Source organism: Serinus canaria, chromosome 5, assembly GCF_022539315.1.
Source record: "Serinus canaria isolate serCan28SL12 chromosome 5, serCan2020, whole genome shotgun sequence".
NCBI classification, from domain to species: Eukaryota; Metazoa; Chordata; class Aves; order Passeriformes; family Fringillidae; genus Serinus; species Serinus canaria.
Window position 1 is genome coordinate 8,798,258 of NC_066319.1, and position 22,751 is coordinate 8,821,008.

Consider the following 22,751-nt stretch of genomic DNA (forward strand, 5'->3'; position numbering starts at 1 on the left):
GCAGCTCCTGCTTTTTAAAAGGCTCCTCACGGCTGGCAGTGTTGTCAGCACACTTCCCAGCGCCCCCCAGACTCCCCCCGAGAAGGGATTCCAATCATCCTGAGCTGCCACGGCACGCTCATGATGCTGAACTGACTCGCAGCGCCCGAGGCAAGGTGGATGCTCAATCTGAAGCCAAATCCTGCCCCTGGGATCTCATGGCCTCCAGAGGCAGTCACAGCTCTGAGGGAAGGGCTGGATCCCAAGCACCCCATTATCCATGAGGGCCACATACTCCTGGATAACAGGATCCTTCCTAGAGGCTCAGAGTCCGGGGATGTTTGTGGTGAATCCCAAATTTCAGGTTGATTTTGGGGGATTGCAGCCTACGGACGCTCCACTGAATCCTGAGAGCAGGCCTGGGAATTGCACCCCTTTTCCAGGGAATTTTCAAAGCCAAAGTGGGTGGTGGGCAGCTCCAGGACCCCCATGTGGGATATTCCAACAGGGCCTGCTTCCATCAGGATCAGCAGAACTGCTGGGATAACTGGGATGGGAATGAGTGATGGCTACAGGGAGCACCCAGATGCTGAGATCCTGCTCCAGGGCTGGGGACTGGAGCATCCACAGATGCTGGAGCAGGATGGGATGGGAAGTTCCATCCATCTCTCCTTCCAGCAAGAATAGCACGGAGTCAATGGAAAACAGCTGCCTCATTAGCATGCCTGACCTGGATTCACAGCATTTAATTAGGGCACAATCAATTAACGCCTCTGCCCTGGCCGGGTCCAGCACCGCTGGTGCCCCACGTGCCCTTGCAGGGGTGTAGGGTGTCCCTGGAATGCCAGAACCAGGGATGTGCCTGGATAAAACCTTCCCCCATCCCATTCCTGGGGGTAATCACAGGGTTTTAAGGGATGTCAGGATGGGCATTGACTCCTCTGTAACCCGGGGGGGCTCAGGGACCCCCAAATCTCCCTCGGCACTGGATATATTCACTACCTCCGGAAGAGCTGCAGAGACATGGGGATTTGGCGGGGGCTGAACCCCACACATTTCTCACCCCTTTCCTCTCGTGCTTGGCGGGACCCAGGGAGGCAACAGAGTCTTCAAACGGGCCCAGAGGTGACGTCAAAAAACCACAGAGGGAGGAAAAACAGCCGGTTCCTGTCCGGGCCCCCTCCCTCGCCTGCTCCGGGCTGGGCAGCGGAGGCGGCGGAGCTCCCGGAGCCTCCCGTGCCCCCATGGCACCAGCGGAGCTCATGGCAACCCGGCTGCCCATCCTGTGCCTCCTGCTGGGAATGTGGGGTGAGTATCAGGCACCCTGACCTTGGTGCACCGCTCAGATCTCGTGGCAGAACCCCCCTGGTTTTCCCGCTCCAGGCGGGATCGGCACCTTGAGGGAGCCACAATTTGGGGCTTGGGGTGGGAAGCACTCTGGTGACCTCCCAATCCCCCACCCACCTCACTCTGGGGGTCCCCAGGGTCCCAAGATTGAGCCAAGGCTGGTGAAAGGTGGCCAGGTATCCCCACATCCTCATTCCCTGACAGCTCTCACCCTTCCCTCCATCTTCATGGCACCATTCCCGAACATTCCATACAGGAGCAGGGCTAATCAGTGGTAATTTGCAGGGCCCTCGTCTTTTCTCAGGCCTAAAAATCTCCCAGCAGACAGGTGGGGAGACAGCAAGTCGTCTTTCTCCCCAAAAATCCCAGTTTTCCCACAAAATCCTCCTTTTCCACAAAATAATCATCAATGGCCTGAGCAGCGGAGCCGCTATCCCAAGCTCGGGGTCGCCAGGGTGGGATGCGGGATTGACACCCCATTTCCGCTCTTTCTCGCAGCCATCCCTGACCATGGAGGAGCCACCTGGATCCCTGGAGGTGAGAACTGGGGAGCAGCCCCTTGGGAATGCCTCCACAGCTCCGTGAGCATGGCAGGTGCTGGAGTTGCATCATCCGGAAGCGGCGTTGCGGGGTCCCAGCTCAGGCCCCCACATTCCTTCTACCCCTCCACGCTCCCATTCCTTGTACTGCTTCCCAAGGCCCCCACCAGGGGTTTTTTGATTGTTCACAGGGTGAAAAACCACTGGGAAAGGAAGGAAAGCCCCTAATTATGGTGGTTTCCTGGTGTTTTCCCACAGAATCCATCCTGAGACTCAGCAGAGGTGGCTGCCGCTGCACTGGGATACTGGAGGTGAACTGGGAAAACCAATGGAGACCGATTTGCTGGGAGAGCGTAAGCGTGGGCCACCTGAAGTGGATTTGCCAGCGGCTGGAGTGTGGCCCCCCGACCTCTGAGCCCTTGGAGCTCATCATTCCAGATGGGAAAGGGCCACAGAGTCAGCCCTCGAGGTGCAGTGAGCCAGCGGGATGTCACTGGGAGCTGGAAAACTGCACACGGCACGTCTTTGTTGCCTGTAGAGGTGAGCCTGGACCCCCAGCCCGGCCACGTCAATCCCTAGGGATCATCCATGAACACGTGGCCCCTCTCTTCTCATTCCAGAGCCAGTGAAAACCACTCCTAAGCCCACGCCAGCACCCCCGACCACCACCCCGGAGCCCACGGGTAAGCATCTCAGGAATCCGTAGCCTCAAATTTGGGAACTTTCTGCTAAATAATGGAAAAATTGCCACCCCAATCCATAACACTTCCTCTTCCATCACCAGGACCCCCAAGGCTGCGGCTGGTGGACGGGAATTTCAGCTGCTCTGGCTTCCTGGAGCTGCACAAGCAGGGGCTGTGGGGGGCCGTGGCAAGCACCCTGCACACCTGGACACATCTGGTCACCCTCATCTGCCGGGAATTGCACTGTGGCACTGCTGGGAGCAGCCACGGTGCGCCGGATCCAGGGATCCACCTGCCAGTGCGGTGGGAGGCGGTGGATTCCTGTGGGAGCCATTCCCTGCTGGACTGCTTCAACAGGACCAGCTCCCGGGGGAAAAGGCCCGCCTTCATCACCTGCTCAGGTGAGAATTGTCCTGGAGCATCCTTGATTTCCTGCTCCGTGGGGATACCCCGGGGGGATTTTGGAGCCTGGAACAGAGAACCAGACCCATCCCAGCCTGCCCCATGGGCCCCATCCACCCACTCCTGCTCTTCCTCTCCGGCGTGCGAAGGCAAAACAGGAAATCTCAGTTCCCAGCAGTGCCGAGGGTGGCAGTTCCGAGGAGGATGAGCTGAGGAGGGAGAGCAGCCATGGCAGCATCCCACATTCCAGCTGGGGGTGGGGAACACTGGCAGGCACCAGGCTTTGGGCATCCTGCTGCAGGCAGCTCCCTGAGCAACTTCCATGCCTCGGGCACTTCCCTGAGCACCTTCCAGCCCTGGGCATCTCCATGCTCCGATCATCTCCGTGCCTCAGGCATGTCCCTGGATATCTTCCCCGCCACAGGCATATTCCTTCTTTTCCATGACCCTCTTCCCTGCTACAGGCATGTCCCTGCCAGAGCACCTTTCCCTTGCCATAAACATCTCCCAGCCACAGGCCTCTCCCTGTCATTTTCCATGAGTGTTTCCCTGGAAATCAGCTCAGTGCCAACTCCATGGCACAGAGAGCCAAGCCATAAAGCTCAGAGCAGGCTCCTTGAGGGTCCTGCCATCTGCCCCAGCTTGGAATCCTGTGGGATTTGGGGGTTTAATGGGCTGTGACAGCTGGCAGAGCCAGCTTCCATGCTGCATTTCCCATAGGAAGAGCTCAAAGCCCCTCCATGCCTGGCTCTGGTTTGGTTCAGCCCCTGTGGCATGAGGGGAGATGGCGGGAGCATCCCTGTGCCAGGAGCTGGTGCTGGGAGAAGGAGGAGCGTGCGCCAGCAGTATCCCTGTGGATATCATTCCCGTCTGCCTGTGGGTCCGACTCCTCTCTCCCTGTGGTTCTGGCTCTTCTTCCCACAGGTCTGACCCATCTCCATGGATCTGACTCCCTTCTCCTTGTGGCTCTGACCCTACTCTGTGGATCTGATCCCTGCCTTCCCATGGGTCTGATCCCCCTGTGCCCATGGATTTGCTTCCTCTCGTTGAGGATTTCACCCCTCCCCATGGGTCTGACCTCTCCCTGTGGATCCAATGGATCCAACCCCTCTTCCTACGGATGTGCTCTCTCTCCCACAGATTCCCAGCCACGGGCCCTGCGGAGGCTGGCAGCCGGCCCCACTCCCTGCGAAGGGGACATCCAGGTGTTCCATGCGGGACAGTGGTGGGATCTGTGTGAATCCAGAGCAGCGCAGCGAGACAAGCATGGCCGGCAGATCTGCCGGGAGCTGGGCTGCGGCAATCTCACTTCCAGCACGGAAATCCGGGAGCCTCCCTCGACAGGAGTCACCTGTGGGCTTGAACCCTTGCACCTCTGCCAGCCCAAATTTGGCAATATCCGGAGCTGCTCCCGGACCAGAGTTGTGTGTAAGCCATGTGATCTGTGCTGGGAGCTGGAATTCCCACTCCTATGGAATAGGCAGGGATGGGGGGGACCAAATCCATGTGGGATTTGGGTTCCTGGCAGGGTAATGGATATTCACATCTCAGCACGAACCTCCAGCTGGACACATCCAGTGACATCCGTGCTCTTTCCAGGCCAGGACTCAAAGCCGCTTCCTACAGGAACATCTGCTGGAACCGTCGTGAGCATCTGCCTGGCCCTGCTGCTTTTCCTCATCCTTTTCCTGATCTGCGGCCCTCCTGCCTATCGGAAATTGATGAAGAGAAGTAGGGGACAACCTCGGGATCCTCATCCTTCTTTTCTTCCTTCTCCTGCTCCACCATCCCCACGTGCCAGCTCAGGGCTGGCAGCTACATGGATGCTTCCCTAAACTCCTTGGGGGGGGATTTGGCTGCTCAGCCTGACAGATCCCCCTGTCCCATTGTCCCCAAGCCTGCCCCACATGGAGTGTGGGAGCAGGAAGAGGGATTAAGCTCCAAGCAGACACAAAAGAGCAGGTGGAAGATCCTGGGGGAGGATTATTGGGAAGGGGGGGATTATTCAGGATGACATATGGGGCTGGTGGGGGGGAAGCAGCTGGAGGAAGGATCGGGAAGATCCTTGGAGACACAATTCCCCCTCTCTTTCAGTCTCCAAGAAGAAGCAGCGCCAGTGGATCGGTCCCACAGGACTCAACCAGACAGGTGAGGAGCAGCTGGCTGGGAAGCTGAGAATGGGATTTGGAGCTCCTGGGGATGTATCTGGGGTCTGGGTGGGCTGTTCTCCCCTGGATCCTGGCACAAGGGCCCTGGATCTCACTTCCTTTTGGAATATAACTCATCCAGGAGATGCAGGCTTGGAGCAGGGACCAATTTACTCAGCCCCTTCCCGGGTGGGTTTGTTCCCTCCAAGCTGCTGTTCCAACCCCAAAATCCCAATCCCACTATCTTCTCCAGTGTCTTTCCACCGCTCCAGCACTGCTCCGAGGCCTCGGGGACAGGGAGGGGACAACGACTATGCTCAGCCCCCCAAAAAGAGCTCCCAGCTCTCCGCTTACCCAGGTAAGTGCTGGAAGTGGCTCCTTCCCGTTGCTTTTCCACGGATGTGCATCCAATGAGGTGTATCCATGCTCTCCACAGCTCTGGAAGCAGCGTGCCGGCGTTCCAACCCTCTGGATAACTCCTCAGACAGTGACTATGACCTGCACTCTGCTCGCAGGGTGTGATTCCCTGCTTCCCAAAGGAGCTGATCCCACCTCCCACCTCAGCTTTGGGGGCATCCCAGCATTCCAGCACCCTTCCAGGAGCCCTTCCCAGCCTCCTCATGGAAGAAAAGGAGGTTGTTGTGATTTTTTAAAAAGCTATTTATAGGAATTTAAGAGGTAGGGGGTGTAAGAGGAGCCTTTTGGAATAGTGGGATTACCAGCTTCTCCAAACCAGGGTAGAGTCGGGATGATGGATAAGGGATAGGGATGCAAGGATGGGAATACTGAGTCTGAGATATTTAATAACAAATACCTGTAATAAAATTGGGGTTTTGTACTAATTACACCTCGTCCTCTTCCTTCCATTACCCCAGTGTGACTCCAAACAGTCAGCCAGGAAGGAAAAGTGGGACAGGGAAACTGCTTTTTTCCTGCTTTTCATCCCAAGGATAAATGCAAAAAACACAGGAATTGAAGCAGGCTTGAAGATGGTTCTGGGAAGGGGTGAAAGATTTCAGTGATGGGATCCAAAGGAAGTTGGATGCCAGGAAGGGATAAAGGGATCAATCCTTATCTGGATGTGCCATTGTTTCCCAAAGTAACCAGGGCCACAACTCCAGAGTGCAATTAATTCATCCAGTTTTATTACTCTAACTAATCCTAGGGATGGAATTGCTTCCATCAATCCCTCATCCTAGTCCATTAGTAACCATTCCTTATAAATAACTTAAAGGGATACAGGCAGGATTTGAAGGATAAAGTGCTGAGCAAAGCAAATCCCGTTTCCATCGTTTGTCATTCCCTCCATTTCCAAGTGTTTCCTGAGAAGGGAGATGTGAGGAGCCCGAAAAACCACACAGGAGGTCGGGAATACTGGAGGCTGCCCAGGCCCAGGTGGGAATCACTGACTCCCACTGACAGCCCTGGAATGCTTTGGGTGAAAAGGGATCTTAGGGATCAGCCACTTCCAATCCCTTTCCACTTGCTCCAAGCCCTGTCCAACCTGGCCTCAGATGTTTCCAGGGATGGAGCTGCCATGACTTCCCTGGGAAATCCATTCCAGGGTCTCACCACCATCACGGGGAAGAATTTCTTCCCAAAATCCCACCTAAACCCACCCTTTGACAGCGTGAAGCCATTCCATGTTATCCCATCACTCCAAGTCTTTGTCCAAGTCCTTGTCCAGTTCTTTTGGAGCCCCTCTAGGCACTGGAAGCTGCTCCAAGGTTTCCCTGGAGGTTTCTCCTCTCCGGATTTCTGCTGGTCTGGCTCTGCCTCTCGCACCGACCTCCGGAGCCGTGACTTATCCCATGTAATTCCTTTGCACCAACGGATCCAGGAGCAACACTCTGGAATCCCTCCTCTTCCTCAGTCCCCAAAAAAAGGAGGAATCAGCACAGGATGCTCCCCAGAAGTCCTGGATTAGTATCCAGGCCAGGTAGGACGCTGAGGGTTTGGAGGTGGGGGGTATCCAAAAGGTGGAGGAGGCCCAGGATAGGGAGCCTGCGTTGGGATCGGGAAATTCGGGAGAGGGGGCTGAGTGGGGTATGGACACGGCGGTCTCCCTGGTCCAGGTGGGATGTAGGGAGAGTATCCCGGTCTGGCAGGGGGAGGAGAGGGCTGGGGAGCAGGATAGGGCAAGGGCTGTGGTGGGCCCCGGGATGGAGACCAGGAAAAGCCTCCCGAGGTGGATTTGGGATACCCTGTTGCAGAGTCAGCAGAGGAAGCTGCCGGATATCCGGGAGCTGGAGCAACAGGGTAGGGAAAGGCGGACTGGGAGCTGGGCTGGGAGGAAGCCACGTGTCCCACGGTGACCGGGGATCCCGGGAAAGGGGCAGGAGGAAGCGCTCCGTGGGCAGTGGGGCCGGGAGGAAGGGTCGGAGCCGGGCTGTAGGGCAGAGGGAAGACTGGAGATCCCGATGGGAAAGGCTTTGGTGGATCTGTGGGAACGTGAGGAGGAGGAGGAGGAGGAGGAGGAGGAGGACGAGGGGGCTGAGTGTCCCTGGTGCGCTCCTGGGATCCCTCCGACTTCCTCACGATCTCCTGCAGCTTTTCTACTCGGACCCGGCGCAGGTGGGACAACTTCCTCATCCCAGAAAACTGCTCCAGGAACGTCTCCAGGGGCACCTCCCCCTCCAGGAATTTCTCAGCCATTTTCTGGAAGAGAGAAACAGCCTCGGGCTCATTCCTGCATCCCTCTGCTCCTCTTCCCTAAAATCCTGATTTAGGTCGCTCCCAGCCACATCCCAAGGAGCAACACCCACACACAAACAAGGATGGATCCAGTCCTTTGGAGAAAACCCAGCAGACTCCAAAGATAATCCATTATTTTAGGGACTGGGTTTAGTTGCAAGTCTCTGAGGATGAATCACTGGAATTCCCAATGGATTTAAGGCCTAAACTCACCTCAGATTCCTCTTCAATCTTCTGGCTTTCCACCTGCAGGAGATCCAGCAAAGTCTGAGGCTGCAGCGCTGCCGAGAATTTCTCTGGGAAAAACAAGGAGGGAGAGAAAAACCAAGGAAAAATCACTATCACAGAACAGAAACCAGGCAAAAACCAGCAAAGAGCCCACAGGAAAGGGCTTGGGAACAGCTGATGGAAGGAGGGAAATCCAAAAAGGAATAACATCCTCGATCTCTCTGGCTGCTGGAAAAAAAGAGGGATATCAGTTTTCCAGGAAGCAGAATCCTTCCTGGGCAAAGATGCCAGTGCTCACCCAGCTTCTCCTTCTGCTCCCTGCACCTCCCAGCCAGCTCCTGCAGCTCCTGGTATTTCTTGGAGAGGTCGCTGCGTCCCGTCTCCAGCGGCGCCTGGAATTTCAGGTTCTGCTCGGCCAAGCTCCGGTTGGCAGCCAGGGCCATCTCCCTTTCCAGCTGGAGCTCCTGAACCTATGGAATTTGGGATGGTGAGCACAGGAAGGGGACAAGGACACCCTGGAGCCACCTCCTGGGATCACAAACCTCCTGGGATTCCAAAGCCAAACGCTCAATCTCCTGGGAGTCCTCCTGCAGCTCCCGAAGCTCCTCCACTGTCCGGTTCCTCAGCGTATCCATCCTCCCAGATTGCTGGGGCAAGGAAAAAAGAGACAAATCAATTCCCAAATCCAACTGGGAACAGATTTCCAACTGAAATCCAGGGTGGTTAAAGCCCTCGGAGCTGCTGCGCTGGGTTCTGTTAACTGAGAGGGAGAAACACCATTCCCACTAACTCCTGCTTGGGAAAAGACTTTTCCCCTTTCCCAAGCCTATCTGGATGGAACTCTGTGTGTCCCAGGGTGTTTTGTCAGGGAAAAAATCCACCCACAGCCCCGACTTGAAAATTCCAGCTGGACGTCTCCATCCCGTTCCAGAATCCACCTCATTCCAGTCTCCACCCCATCCCATCAAGGAAACTGGGATCTGCTGATATCCCACCACGCCCACAGGGCTGGGAAGGATCTCAGGGATCATCTAATTCCACCCTCCTGCCATGGAATTCAGTGAAATTAACAAAAAAAGATCAGGGAAATTATGGACTTCCTGCACCATATCCATGATTTACCCTGAATATTCCCAGCTGTCTGATATGTTTAGCAAGCATCCCGTGTGTGGTGTAAATTCCAAGATGTGGGATAGAATAATGTGGGAATGTCCTAAAAACCAAGGAAACACAACACACCTGCACTGTCCTGTTCCCTCCAAACTCTTCTACCTCTCATCCACGCGGAACATCCCAAGGATATTACACCGGGAATGCCGCAACAGCCACGCTGAGGCTCAGGGTTGCCCAACAGGCGATCCAGATGAACCTGTCCGAGGGAAAAACTGGGAATTAAATTCCGCGCTGCAGGTGTGGGGCAGAAATCACCTGATTTGGGTTTTTTAGGGGGGTATCAGCGAACTTTCATGGAGTTTAAGAGGGAGAAGCGGGAACGGTGAGAGTGGGAAAGCCTGGGGTGGGGTTTGGGAAGCATCCACAGGCGCTCAGGAAAGTGGACGCAAAGGGCTGCTCACTTGCGGGGCTGCAGCGAACGCCGTGGCGGGAGCAGCGCCATTATCCCCGTTATCCCGCCGTTATTCCCGTTATTCCCATTCCCGGCCCTCCCCCGGACTCACCAAAGCGCCACCGCGACCCTCCGGTCGCCGCCGCTTCCGGCTTCCGGTGATAACCGGACGTGGGCGGAGCCACGCGGCGGGGCGGGAGGGGTGACTCTCCCCCCCCCCTCGGGCGTGAGGGGGGCGTGGTTCGTCCCAGCGCCGCCATGTTGGGGGGGCGGCAGCACGGATCAATTTAATGGCATTTTTTAATCAATAATCGCTCTTTGGCTACTCGCGGGGCTCTCCCCGAGCTGTAGCTGCTCTAGGAATTATATCCTTCGTGTTTCCGGGGTGTAAGGGGCTCCGGAAGAGCTGGAGAGGGGTTTTGGAGAAGGGCGTGGAGCGACAGGGAAAAGGGGAAAGGCTTCGCATGGCCACAGGGCGGGTTTAAGTTGGATATCGGGAATATTTCCTTCCCTGTCAGGGTGGCAAAGAGAGGTGCCCAGAGAAGCTGCAGTTGCTCCATACCTGGAAGTGTCCGAGGCCAGGTTGGAAGTTGTTTAGGAAGCACATACAGACCTCGGCAATATCCCAGAAATTCGTAAAATGTCGGGTTCTTCCAACCGGATCAAAGCAAATTCCTCTGGAATACCTGGTTAGCTCCTCCTCGCATGACACAGGGATATTTCTGAGAAAGCTCCCGTCCCATCACCCTCTCCACAAATCCAGATTTCCAAAACATGCTTGGAAAATGCTCCACGTTTCCACCTGTAAGTCCGCATTCCCAAAACCCAAGCAAGGATGAGGCAGGGGAAGAGCTCCGTGATTTCTGCTCCTTCGGGAGACTTAGGGAGTCAGGGCAAGGTCACCCAGCTGTTCCAGAAGTGCTGGGATCTGGGAAAGGCACCTCTGCCTCTGACCCCATCACCTGAGAGCTGTTGTGTAACAAATGGGAGTCATATGATCCCAAATAATTCTGGATAAATCAAGCACAACTTGTTCCCAGCGTGGCTGATAACGGGGTCAAACCCCCAGTGCCATGGGAAAGAAAAGGGAGTTGACTTGCCAAAGGGGAAAAACATTTTCCAGGCTTCTTTTAGGAACGGTTTCCACAGACCTGGAAAAGTTGGAAAATGTTTAAATAACGTTTTATATTAAAGCATAAGGTTTGAGGAGAGGGGAAAATTGTCTTTGGATTTGCACGGAAGAAATGGAAAAATACCCATTTTAAAAGTGTTATCCAGAAATAAATTTGGGATAAACAGGTGGTTTTGGAAGGATATTCCCATTAGCTGCTTATTAATATCCTTAAGTTCCACACAAGATGGTTCCACATGTTTTTTTCCCTTGGATGACATCTTAATCCCAGCCAAAATCACCCACAGCAGGTAGGAAAAGGTGACCTGAGGTCCTGCTTTGCCAAATCCCATTCCCACATGGATCGGCCAACATCCCTGGGCTTCCTTGATAAGTTAATTAAATATTTTTAATCCAATCCTGGAAATTTGACACCTCAGGAGCGTCAGATTTCCCTCCTTTCATCTGACAGCTCCGATAAAGCACCCATGTGATAAAAGCCTTTAGGGAAGGGACAAGAAAAACTGGGAACAGGGCCTGGAAAAGTTGACTTCATTAATCCATTTCCAAGTAAAGCTCTGTCTCCATAAGGGGAATTTTTTGGGAGGCTGCAGAGATAAAATTAAGGAAGTTTTGTCAGAATGAGTTTTGATGTCCTAAAAGCCTGAAAAATCCCCGTTTGATCCAGAGGGTGATTCCCATGAAAGTTAAATTCATCTCAAGGGGCTTTTCAACATCAAAATGACATTAAAAATCCGAATTTTCCCGGTAAAAGCCTAAATTCTGGGAGGGTTTTATTGCCTGGGAATCCTCACCCAGCCCAGGCTGCATCAACCGGGAGGGAAAGCTTCCAGATCCGTCTTTCCAGCTGGGGCTTTTTGGGATCTCGGCATGCTGTGGTGCCCTCTGGTGCCAAGGAAAGCTGTGGCAGGGAGGCCACCTGCTCCCATCCACAGACCTCCCAAGCACCGGGACGGATTATTCCAGGATCCAGCATGTCATGCCCTCCATTTCCCCACCAAGATTGGGAAAATCCAGGATTTGTCTCGCAGGAAGCCATTTCATGTCCTAAAAGGGGTTATTTTTTCCATCCTCACAACTTTTATTCTGGATTTAATTAGTGCTAAATAGCAATTCCCATTTTTTTTTTTCCCAGTCCTGAATTCCACAGCTTCTTCCTTCTGTGGATATCATCCATGCAAAAATCCATCCCTGTCGGATCCATTGTTTTGCTCTGACGGGATTTACCAGCAGCACAATAAGCTTGTCCTAGAGCTTCCATAATTGGGCAAATGTGAGGTTTTTTCCCATTGAGAAAACAGGGATCCTGATCCCCAAGGATGGCCATTCTGGGAATTCAATGGATAAATAGCTCTGGGGAAACTTCATATTTTTGTTTTCTCTACTATTTTGGCCAAAAAAGGAGGAAAACTTGGTAACTCCAAAATCTACAGGGACATGTTCCAGGTTGGCTTCTCCAACCTGGCTTTGGACACTACCAGGGATGGGGCAGCCACAGTTTCTCTGGGAAATCCATTCCAGGGCCTCACCAGCCTCACAGGTAAGAGGTTCTTCCCAATATCCTGTTTTCCAGTTTGGAGCCATTCCCCTTCTCCTGTCACTCCATTTCCACATCCAAAGTCCCTGAACTGGGGGAAAACTGGGATGAGCTGGGGGAAAGCCAAGCTCTGGATGCCTCTGGATGAAGGTCACAGGAGCGGGATTGGGCAACTTGGCTTTGGTCACGTCACCACGTGCTGGATCCATGGCTCTTGGAACGGTCACCTTGTGCTTCAGGAGATCAAAGGTTCCCTATGGCTGGAGCTGGCATTCCTCACGTGGAATCATCCCCATCCCAGCTCCATGATAGAAATGATAGAAAAATCTGAGGGTATGATGCTAGGTTGCGTTGGGGGAATGAAATGAAGAAGAATCTGGATGGGGAATGTTGGGAGAAAAGGGACAGAGCACTGGATTATCCCTGAGGAAAAAAAAGGAGAATGGGATGTGTTGTAGGGGGCTGGAAAGGAGAAAGTCTTGGCTGATTCCCAGAATGGAAAATCTGGACCTGGCAGCCTGAAAATCCTTCATGGATCCTTGGCAAGAGGAGAAGGAGAAGGAGCTGAAGAGACCTTGGAGCCTCTTCCAGCACTTTAAGGAGTTCCAGGAGAGCTGGAGAGGGGCTTTGTTAAAGGACCTGGAGTGACAGGACAAGGGGGAACGGCTTCCTAGTAGCAGAGCACAGGTTTAGACGGGGTAAATTTCTTCTTTAGTGGGAAGAAATTCTTCCTTGAGAGGGTGGTGAGTCATTCCTGGGAATGGAATTCCCAGGGAAGCTGTGGCTGCCCCATTCCTGGAAGCATCTGGCTCAAACCCTCCAGCAAGGAATTAGAGGGTTCAGGGTACAAACAACCCTGCATTCCCACCAGCTCCCACGGAATAATTTGGAGTGCTTCCTGCCCATCCCAGCATACCCGTGGCCTGAATCCCCCCAGGAATACGAGGATCCCCCAGCTTGACATTCCCACCCCCCTTCCTTAAGGACATTTTGATAACCATCCCAGGAGCAGTTTGCCTTTCTTATCGAGGCCTCTGGCCAAACACCGGAGCCAGGATATAAGGAGCGGGGCCGGGATTGGAGGCACATTTTCCGTGAGCTCCCACCATGAAGCTGCTCCTGCTCCTCGTCCTTGTGGGCCTGGCCCAGGGCTTCCAGACCAGGTGAGCCTCAGGGGGTCCCCAAAACAGGGATGTGGGATGCGCGGTGATCCCAATGGCACATCCCAGTGATGCATCCCGGTCCCTGTCCACAGGGTGCCCCTGAGGAAGATGAAGTCGCTGCGGCAGAGGCTGCGGGAGCAGGGATTGCTGGAGAGTTACCTGGAGCAGCATCCCTACAACCTGGCTGCCAAGTATTTCCCGGGCATCACCGTGGAGCCCCTGGAGAACTACATGGATGTGAGGGGCTGGGATTGGGAATTAGGGAGCACAGGGGGACACTGGCTCCTTCCCCATCGCCTTGGCCTATTATCCATTCCTCTAGTCCCTTCCCCATCTCTCTAACTGATTCCATTAGCCCCTTATCCATTCGCCTTTCCCCATCCCCTTAACCCCTTCCCAATCCCATTCCAACAGGATGAGTACTTTGGCACCATCTCCATTGGGACCCCACCTCAGGAATTCACCGTGGTCTTTGACACTGGCTCCTCCAACCTCTGGGTTCCCTCAGTCTTCTGCTCCAGCCCAGCCTGCAGTAGGTGTCTGGAATGAGTCTGGAATGTGTCCTTTGGGGGTCCTGCATGGTTCTGCCCAGTCTTTCCCAAGGGACAAATCCCAGGCAATCCCCATCCTTCCCACCCCACAGGGAACCACAACCGCTTCAATCCCGCGGAATCCTCCACATTCCTCAGCACCAATGAGACCCTGTTCATCGCCTACGGCACGGGAAGCATGACTGGAGTCCTGGGATACGACACCGTCAACGTACGGCCAGGCGCTCCAGCCCCCTCATCCCATGGGATCCCATGGGATCTTGCCCAATCCACACCTGTCTCCTTTCTCCCAGGTTGCTGGCATCAGCGTCCGCAACCAGATTTTTGGGCTGGCTGAGACAGAGCCAGGGGATTTCTTCTACTACTCCCCCTTTGACGGCATCCTGGGGTTGGCATTCCCAAGCATTGCCTCCTCCGGAGCCACCCCTGTCTTCGACAACATGATGATGGAAAACCTTGTGGATAGTCATCTTTTCTCTGTCTACCTGAGCAGGTAATTCCCAGCCCAAGCTGCTGAGGATTTCTCCCTTTTCCCTCACACTGGCCCCATTTTCCAATGGGAATGGAGGTATTGGTGGGCTGGGAACCACCCCAGATGGATCTCCCTTTCCAGGGATGACAAAGGAGGGAGCTTTGTCCTCTTTGGTGCCATCGATCCCTTCTACACCACCAAAGGCATCTCCTGGATCCCACTCTCTGCTGAAACCTACTGGCAGATCACCATGGAGAGGTATTCCCAGTATTCCTTGCCCTCCAGCCGGTGTTTTGGGGAGTCCAGGCTCACTCTGCATCCCTCTTCCCAGCGTCTCTGTCAGCGGGACTCCAGTGGCCTGTTCCTCGGGATGCCAGGCCATCGTGGATACAGGAACCAGTCTGCTGGCTGTTCCTATGCGGGCCTTCCGGACCCTCATGAAGCACCTTGGTGCCAGCTCCAGTGGTGAGGTGAGGCCTCAGGATGCTCCCTAGGACATTTGATCCCAGCTGGAATGACCACTAACCTGCCGTGTCCTCCACAGATCAGCTGTGAGGCCACCAAAAACCTTCCCAGCCTCATCTTCCATATCAATGGTCAAGAATTCCCATTGCTGCCCAGAGCCTACGTGGTAAAGGTGAGCATCCCACTGGGAATGGGTTTGTGGTGATAGAGGGAGAGATCTAACAGCTGGTGACCACCCCCTTCTATGTCCTTGAAGCAGAGTAACGGGTACTGCAGCCTGGGATTGCAAGGCATGGATGTGCCCACGGAGGAGGGCGAGCTCTGGATCCTGGGGGATGTCTTTATCCGGGAGTATTATGTCATCTTCGACAGGGCCAACAACAAGGTGGGGCTGTCCCAGCTGCCGTGAGCTGGGATGGGAATCCCAGGTGTCCCTAACTCGGTGGCTGGCAGGGCTTGTCCCTTTCCCAGCACTCCTTCCACCACTGAGGACAATAAAGTTGTGGTGAAGCACTCCTGTGCTGTGTCTCTCTGAGAAAGGCCAATACATCCCTGGGAATGTGGTGTCCCTGGTGCCACCCTCAGCTGCACCTGCCCTCTGCCCCAAGGATGGGAGCCTGGATGTGGCTCTGCTCATCCCTGAGGATCTCCCAGCCTGGGGGACTTGGGGCAGGACATGTCCCTCCTGTCCCCAAACCCTACTCAGGATGAGGGGGCTGAACACATCCAGCACTGCCCTCATCATTCTGGAAAGCCACTCATCCCCAAATTCCCAGAGGACAAGCCCCAGGGCTCCACGTGCTGGGGGATGCAGGGATGAGGGGACAGGGAATAAATACCAGAGTGACTTTATTGGTGGCAGGGGGACAGCTGCTCCCTTCCCAGGGCCAGGCCTGCTGGTCCTGCAGACCCCCTTTTCCTCCTTTCCTTCATCCTCCTTCTCCTCCTCACGGCGTTCCAGGCACACCTGGCACCTGGAACTTGGGGCTGTCCAATGGCTCTGCAGAGGGATCCTCGTTCCTGGGGGATCCCTGAACTTCAGGGCTGCCCATGGGATAGGGGGGGGCTGTGGCCTCATAGAGGGGGTCAGGAGGCGCAGTGGGTGCCAAGGGGTATCCAGAGGGACTTGGAGTGGTTGGAGGGGGCATCCCAGCACCCCAAATCCCTGGAGATGGGCCAAGGGGCAGTGTGGTAGGAAGCAGGAGCTGGGCCAGGCGGTAGCGGCGGTGTTGAGGGGTGCCAGGGGGTGAATCTTTAGGGACTGGGGACTGGGATGAGGATGGGGGTGAGGATGGGGACTGGGATGAGGACTGGGATGAGGATGGGGACAGGTCACTGCCCTGCAGCAGGAGCCGGATGTCTGTGGCTGATGGAGGGAGGATTTTGGTCAGCACCCACCTCTTTCCCAGGACCCCCCGTCTGGAGGGGGCAGATCCAAGTGCCTGGGGATGGATCTGGGGATCCCATTACCTGGGCAGGATGGGCAGCAGCCCATGGGCAGTGTGCGGGGCTCAGAGCAGGAGTGGGGGCACGGCCTCTCCTCACAGCTCACCTCTCCAAGCTGGAAAAACAGGGATCAGCCAGCCCAGCACTTGCTGGGATCCAGTGACACTGGCACAGGCACCATGGACACGGGCATCCCATGGGAATGGGCAGAAGGTCTCACCTGGCAGGTGCAGCGGGTACAGGGCTGTCCCTCGGGAATGAAGCTCTGGCCGTTCTCAACCTTCCTGCCCTGGTAGTTGCAATCTGCAGGGACCAAGGTCCAGAGGGGGTTTTGGGGGGCTCGGGGAGATTCTGGGGGGCTTCAGGGAGATTTTGGGGACCTGCCCGAGCTCATACCCTCACAGACAGGGCAGCACCGACCCTCGGGGTGGAAGGGGTAGGAGCACACAATGGCACATTCCAGGGGCGAGCAGGCTACCGAGCCCAGCTGCGAGAGACGGGAGAGACCCCCGAGGGCCGGGCATTAGGAACCCCGGAGCGCCCCCGGAGCTTTTCCCTGCAACGGAGCCAAAAACCGGGCTTCAGCCCACAGGGCAGGAGCCGCAAATCCTCTGGGAATGCCCGGCCCAGCCCTCACCAGGCAGATGCAGCTCAGGCAGGGATCCAGCGCTGACGGGAAGGTCTCGTTGTTGGAAAAGATCCTCCCCATGTAGGTACAGCCTGCAGGGAGAGGGGCTCAGGCGGTCCCCAGGCGGCTCAGAATCCCGGGATTCCGGGCACGCCCTCACCTGCAGAGCAGTCGGGGCAGCACTGCCCGGGAATGCGGATGGGATAAGGACACGTCTCCACACAATCCGTGTGCTGGCAGCTCACGGAGCCGTCTGCCTGCAGGCGGGAACACCCTGACAGACACCTCGGGATTCCCAAACCCTACGGATTTGGGGGATTTGGGGCCTGACAGGCCACGGGCATCCTGAGGGTGGGAATGGAGCAGGAGCCGTGTGCTGGGGCAGGGATAGGGAAGAGGGAATGAAGCAGAGCAGGTTCTCATTCACCTGGCAGATGCATAACTCACAGGGATCGCCTGGAGACCAGATCTGTCCAACAGGAAACTCCACACCGTTGTCATCCAGGAAGCAACCTGGGTAGTATCCCTGTTCCCAGCTGTCCTGTAAAACCTACCCTTCCTGACCCTAGGGGTTCCCTATATTCCACCCTTCCTGTTCCTAGATATTCCCCATCTCCCACCCTTCCTATCATCAAGTATCCCCACATCCCACCTGTGTCCCCTACATCCCACCCTCCCTGTCTCCAGCTGTCCCCCCTCATCCCACCCTGCCCTTCCCCACATCCCATCCCAAATGTCCCAACATCCCACTCTCCCCATCCCCAAGTGTCCCCCACATCCTCTATCCCAGCTGTTCTTCCCATGCCATGCCATTCCTGTTTCCCCCAGCTTTTCCCCCTCATCCCTCTCCCTGTCCCTGCCTGCCGATTCCCAGCTGTGTCACTCATCCCGACTCACCGGCAGGGGCTGGAGGGTCCCGGCAGGTGGAGCAGCACTGCCCAGGACCCAGCTGCCGCTGGTGCTGGGGACAATCCAGCATGGGACAGGGAGTGAAGGAACATTCCACCTCTCCTCCCTGGGGACACGGGAATGGGTCACCTGCTGTCCCTACCATCAGCCTCGAGTGAAGCTGGGATGCCCCAAATGAAGCTGGGATGCCCTCAGCAGGTGCTGGGAAGCACTGAAGTATCCCCGGGGATCCTCATCCCTGGGGACCTCCCAGCTTTGGGCATCCTGATCCCTGGGGACATCCAGGACCCACCTGGCAGACACAGGTGGTGCAGTCATCCCCATCCAGGCTGAACCGGGCTCCGTGCGCATATGTGCGTCCCCGGAAATCGCACTTTGCTGGGAAAAAGGGGAAGGAGTGGCGCTGGAGAGCCAAGCACAGCTCTTCCCTCACTCTCAGCCCAGCCTGGGTGTGCTCATGCCCCCAGACTAGGGGTCCTGGGATCACCTGGATTGCAGGAGCAGCAGTCAGCTGGAGAAGGGCTGGGGCAGGATCCTGGGGGACATTCTGGGGAGAGGCAGGAGACATTCCCAGCCTGTGGAGGGGAACATGGGGCTGGGAAAGAGAACCCTGATTCCCCTTGGAGGGATGAGGGGAGGGTGTCACCAGCTCCAGAGCATCCCAATCCATGGTTGAGCCAGGATGCAGGATGAGGGTCCCCAGGGATAAGGGTCTCCAGTGCTAGGAGGTTCCCAGGGATGAGGGGGGATTCTCCTCTCCCAATCCAGCTCACCAAGCAGACGCAGACAGTGCAATTCCCATCAGATGGGGAGAAGACATCGCCCTCGGCCCTGGCCACCCCCTCGTGCAGGCACCCTGCAAGCCATGGGGGTCAGGGGCGTCCCCCTGGGAATTCAAGGGGGGCCATCCTGGGAACTGGGGGGATCGGGGTCAGGACTCACCCGTGCAGGTGGGGCAGCAACCCCCAGCCGGAGCAGGAAGCGGGTGGGAGCAGGGAACAGAGCAGCTCACGGTGTCACAGAGGACTTGTCCCTCCTGCCAGGACATGGGGCGGCTCATCCCAGGTTGGGATGGTGCCATGGGAAAGGGTGGGAGTATGGGATGCTCACCTGGCAGGTGCAGCTTTGGCAGCCTGGCTCTGTCCAGTGACTGCTGGGCTCCCGAGAGATTCCCCGGTGCCAACAATGACGGGATGGTGGGATGGAGGTGCCGGGGGCTCCCATGGCACGTGGGAATGGCTCAGGGGATAGGGATGGGGAGGAGGGAGGAAACTGGGTACCAGGAGCTGCCACAGGGAGGTGGGGAGAGGGGGAGCCCCTTGGAAGCAGGTGGGAGCCAGGAGGAAGCAGGACAAGGGTGGGTGGATGCTGCAGGGATTGCAGGATTGGTGACGGGGCCAGGATAGATTTGGGATACCCTAGGAAGGAAATCAGGAACGTGGAGACATCACTTGGGGCCGGCAGGGAGGTGGGAGCATCCCACTCTGCTCCTCCAGCCCAGGGAAGGACATGGATACCTTCACAAGACACCCTGTCTGCGCTGAGCCGGTATCCAGGGCGGCAGGAGCAGCGGAAGCTGCCGGGAATGTTGTGGCAGCTGTGCTGGCAGGAGCGGCGCGTGCCAGGCCACCGGCACTCGTCCACATCTGTGCAATAAGGGAATGTGGCAGGAGGTGCTGCACCCTGGGATGTGGCCGAGGAAAGAGCCCGGAGTACCAGGATGTGCCCTCAGCATGGCACACACAGGGATGAGGATGAGGTGGCAGCACTGTGGTCATGGGCTGGCGGACACCTCCATCCCTTGGGATTTGTGGCATGATGAGGGAAGGGGGTCTGGCACAGTGCCCACAGGCTCATGGCCACCTTCATACCTTGGGATTCATGGCATGATGAGGGAAGGGGGTCTGGCACAGTGCCCACAGGCTCATGGCCACCTTCATACCTTGGGATTCATGGCGTGGAGAGGGATAAGGGTTAACCATACATGCAGAGGCTCAGTGACCACCTCCATCGCTTGGGATTCATGGCATGGAGAGGGAAGGGGGTGTGGCGCAGTGCTCAGGGTCTCAGAGCCACCTCCATCCCCTGGGAGTGATGGGAAGAGCCCCATCCCGGTGCTCACCCACGCAGGAATGCCGATTCCCATGGAGGTGGTATCCGGGCCGGCAGGAGCAGCGGTAGCTGCCCACGCTGTTCTCGCAGCGGTGCTGGCACGGCGTGGCCTGGCATTCATCTGTGTCTGGGGGTTGGGATGAGGGTCAGGATGTCAGGATCCCTTGGGAGCCCCAGCCACCCCCTTGGGAGCCCCAGCCACCCCCCTGGGACCCCACGCACCCTGGCAGCTGCGGCGGTCAGCAGAGAGCTCCCGGCCAGCTCCGCACTCGCAGGCAAAGCCTCCCTCCGTGTTCACACATGTCCCCTCACAGGCTGCGCTCTGGCACTCATCAATGTCTAGGGACACACAGGGAATGGTCAGATTTGGGGTGTGGCACCACAGGGATGCCCACTTCCATCAGGATGTTGCACTTCCACTCACCATACCAATCAGGATATACCACTCCCACTCACCGGTGCAGCGGACACCGTTGGCCGTCTCGGCCATGGAGAAGCCAACGGGACACACGCGGGCGACCTCCTGGCAGCCGCCGTGGTTACAGGACAGGTCACAACCATACTCCCCGCAAGTCCCTGGTGGCTCTGGAACACGGACATGGCATCCATGGGGTACTCCAGGACCACTCGCTTCCTATGCCACTCTATGGATCCCCCAGGGATGGGGACAGTGCCACGGAGAGGTGACAGGTCACCTCTGTCTGCTGGGATTTGTGGCATGGAGAGGGAAGAGGGTTGGGCATGGTGCCCATGGGATTGTGGCCATCTCCATCCCTTGGGATTCATGGTGTGGAGAGGGAAGGGCATCTGGCATAGCCACTTCTCTCAGTACCTGGGCAGGTGATTCCCTGCTCTCCATCTGGGCACATGCAAAGGTTGGGAGCGATGCAGGAACCACCACCGCAGCCAAAGGAGCAGAGTGCTGTGGGAATGGGAACAGGAGCTCTGGGAATGGGAACAGGACCCCCACAAGCCCCCCAGACCCCTGTACTCACGCAGGGTGCACTTCCCGCTGCCCGGAGACAGCATCCAGCCAGGACAACATCCGCTGCCGGAGCCTGGGAAGCAGACGTGGGGCCCCACGCGGCGCCTATGGGACACCAGAGCCTGAGGCCACCCTATCCCGAGCCCCCTGCATGGAGCAAAGGTCCCAGGAATGTGAGGACAGGAGGACAACTAGAGCGGTCAGGATGTGCCCATGTACCGGGAAGCAGAGCATGGCACGGATCAGAGGAAGGTAGGATAAGGTGGGACAGAGAGGCGACAACCACTTCCCAGCCATCCTGAACATCCCAGCACGTGGTGATGGGAGAAGCGCCCCCCCCGGCTGGACAGGGATACGGGGAGCAAGACAGGGATGTGGGGAGAAGGACAGGGATGAGGGGAGAAGGACAGGGATGAGGGGAGAAGTGTCATGCTCCCCCGTACCCGGGAAGAGGGAGGGAATTGTGGGGTGCCAGCCCCTCCGACTGGGACCCCTCCGGCCAAGCCCTTCTGCAGCCGGAGGCAGGGATAGCCGGAGCTCGGCAGGCTGCCCATCCCAGGTGTAGCTGGAAGAGGGAGAAGGAAAAGGGGAGAATCCAGCTACCTCTCCACGGCAAAGCTGGCCGGCTTCTTCCTCGCGGGATACACCCTGCCCTGGCCGCTGGAGAGGAACAGGGACACACAGGCAGCCTGGAAGAGCAGCTCCACCAACATGACAGGCGGCTCCAGCACGTCCCGGCGCCCGCCTTCCCGCCTGCCTTCCCGCTGGCCCTTGGCCCTGCTCCTCCTCCTCCCGCCGAGCCGGGAACAATGCGGGATTGGAGGGGGGCGAGAGCGGGGGGGGTCGCCAGCAGCACCCACCCACCCCCCCCAAACCCAGACGGAGGGCCTGAGGTCACCCCAAGGTTGTCCCGTTCAACTGGGGCGAGTGGTGGCATCCCGGCCATTCCTGCCCTGGCTGCGCGTCGGGGAACGGGGTCCCCCCCAGGTTTGGGAAGCAGCGGGAAAGGCGTCCCCCCTTCTCTCCTTTCCCACATCTGGCAAAGATCCGGCATGGCCTCTCCCCACCCCTCCTCCTCCTGCTCCTTCTCCTGGAGGCGCTGGGCCGCCTTCCCAGCCCTGCACGGGGACCCACGCGGCGGAGAAAGGGCCCAAGTGGAGACGGGATGGTGGGATGCATCCAGGAGGGAAAGGGATGTAGCAGGACACCCCACTCTGGTGACCCCCACATTCCCCCCAGCCCCGTGCCCCCATCCCAGGGCAGAGAATGAAGCAAAGGTTGGAGGCAGGTAAATGATTGATCCCATGGAGCAAAAGGCGCTGCTGCCTCCAAAATTCCCAATCCAGCAGGGATTTCTCCCCACCAAATCCTGCCCAAGGGTTGGGATCACCCAGGAAAGACAAAGCTCCCTTCCAAATAAAAACCATGGTGGCGGGGCTGGGGGAGTGGTCACACTGTTTTTTAGGAACCCAATGCAGCCATGAGAAGCTCCTGTCCTATGGGAATGTGATCCCAAATCGCTGGGAAGCAGCTCCAGTGGCAGTGGATAAACAGTGATCCAGCCCTAGCCAGCAGCAGTTTTATCCCAAAAAAAGCAGGGTGCCAACACTGCATTGGCACCACCACCCCCGGTTTTGGTGGGGAAAAAAGAGCGCTGCCAGTACCTGGGCTGTGCCACTCCCTGGGCCTCCCAAAATTTGGGAACAGGCTGCTCCAGGCAGGTAAACAGAGCCCGAGGTAATAAAAGCAGCAGCACAGAGTCCAAGGT

General features: G+C 57.0%; 4 protein-coding genes and 1 long non-coding RNA gene across 8 annotated transcripts; 2 read left to right on the plus strand and 3 right to left on the minus strand.

Annotated features, from left to right (window-relative positions):
• Positions 1 to 1,160: 1,160 nt before the first annotated feature.
• Positions 1,161 to 5,942, plus strand: CD5 (CD5 molecule). Its single transcript, XM_018922082.3, has 10 exons — positions 1,161 to 1,287; positions 1,825 to 1,863; positions 2,124 to 2,405; positions 2,486 to 2,548; positions 2,650 to 2,949; positions 4,091 to 4,378; positions 4,550 to 4,681; positions 5,045 to 5,098; positions 5,351 to 5,455; positions 5,534 to 5,942. The coding sequence occupies exons 1-10, from the start codon at positions 1,224 to 1,226 to the stop codon at positions 5,617 to 5,619; spliced, it is 1,413 nt and encodes a 470-aa protein (XP_018777627.2). The 5' UTR covers positions 1,161 to 1,223; the 3' UTR covers positions 5,620 to 5,942.
• Positions 5,943 to 6,220: 278 nt separating this feature from the next.
• VPS37C (VPS37C subunit of ESCRT-I) lies at positions 6,221 to 10,734 on the minus strand. 3 transcript variants are annotated; one of them, XM_018922085.3, is made up of 6 exons: positions 10,146 to 10,734; positions 9,259 to 9,388; positions 8,562 to 8,666; positions 8,318 to 8,489; positions 8,005 to 8,087; positions 6,221 to 7,755 (listed from the first exon to the last, which is right to left on the minus strand). In XM_018922085.3, the coding sequence occupies exons 3-6, from the start codon at positions 8,652 to 8,654 to the stop codon at positions 7,021 to 7,023; spliced, it is 1,083 nt and encodes a 360-aa protein (XP_018777630.2). In that variant the 5' UTR covers positions 8,655 to 8,666; positions 9,259 to 9,388; positions 10,146 to 10,734; the 3' UTR covers positions 6,221 to 7,020. The 3 variants fall into 3 exon arrangements, with proteins under 3 accessions (XP_018777630.2, XP_018777629.2, XP_018777631.2); XM_018922084.3 differs by lacking the exon at positions 10,146 to 10,734 and adding an exon at positions 9,696 to 10,134; XM_018922086.3 differs by lacking the exon at positions 10,146 to 10,734 and adding an exon at positions 9,594 to 10,134.
• Positions 10,735 to 11,081: 347 nt separating this feature from the next.
• LOC127059666 (uncharacterized) lies at positions 11,082 to 14,780 on the minus strand. Its single transcript, XR_007777677.1, has 4 exons — positions 14,677 to 14,780; positions 13,867 to 13,942; positions 11,510 to 13,514; positions 11,082 to 11,302 (listed from the first exon to the last, which is right to left on the minus strand). It is a non-coding gene; the product is annotated as an uncharacterized LOC127059666 (long non-coding RNA).
• Positions 13,271 to 15,416, plus strand: PGA5 (pepsinogen A5). Of its 2 annotated transcripts, none has more exons than XM_030240782.2 (9): positions 13,271 to 13,415; positions 13,508 to 13,652; positions 13,830 to 13,947; positions 14,059 to 14,177; positions 14,260 to 14,459; positions 14,580 to 14,696; positions 14,770 to 14,908; positions 14,983 to 15,075; positions 15,160 to 15,416. In XM_030240782.2, the coding sequence occupies exons 1-9, from the start codon at positions 13,360 to 13,362 to the stop codon at positions 15,310 to 15,312; spliced, it is 1,140 nt and encodes a 379-aa protein (XP_030096642.1). In that variant the 5' UTR covers positions 13,271 to 13,359; the 3' UTR covers positions 15,313 to 15,416. The 2 variants fall into 2 exon arrangements, with proteins under 2 accessions (XP_030096642.1, XP_009095356.1); XM_009097108.4 differs by having other exon boundaries at positions 15,163 to 15,416.
• Positions 15,417 to 15,735: 319 nt separating this feature from the next.
• Positions 15,736 to 21,852, minus strand: VWCE (von Willebrand factor C and EGF domains). The gene is made up of 21 exons (XM_050975161.1): positions 21,587 to 21,852; positions 20,994 to 21,088; positions 20,831 to 20,857; positions 20,455 to 20,583; positions 20,221 to 20,337; positions 20,009 to 20,125; positions 19,758 to 19,828; positions 19,404 to 19,569; positions 18,997 to 19,304; positions 18,829 to 18,922; positions 18,660 to 18,742; positions 18,374 to 18,461; positions 18,179 to 18,264; positions 17,875 to 17,992; positions 17,405 to 17,490; positions 17,138 to 17,234; positions 16,987 to 17,069; positions 16,746 to 16,836; positions 16,570 to 16,652; positions 16,374 to 16,464; positions 15,736 to 16,269 (listed from the first exon to the last, which is right to left on the minus strand). Exons 1-21 carry the CDS (start codon positions 21,694 to 21,696, stop codon positions 15,851 to 15,853), a joined length of 2,559 nt encoding a protein of 852 aa, XP_050831118.1. The 5' UTR covers positions 21,697 to 21,852; the 3' UTR covers positions 15,736 to 15,850.
• Between the last annotated feature and the right edge of the window lie 899 nt (positions 21,853 to 22,751).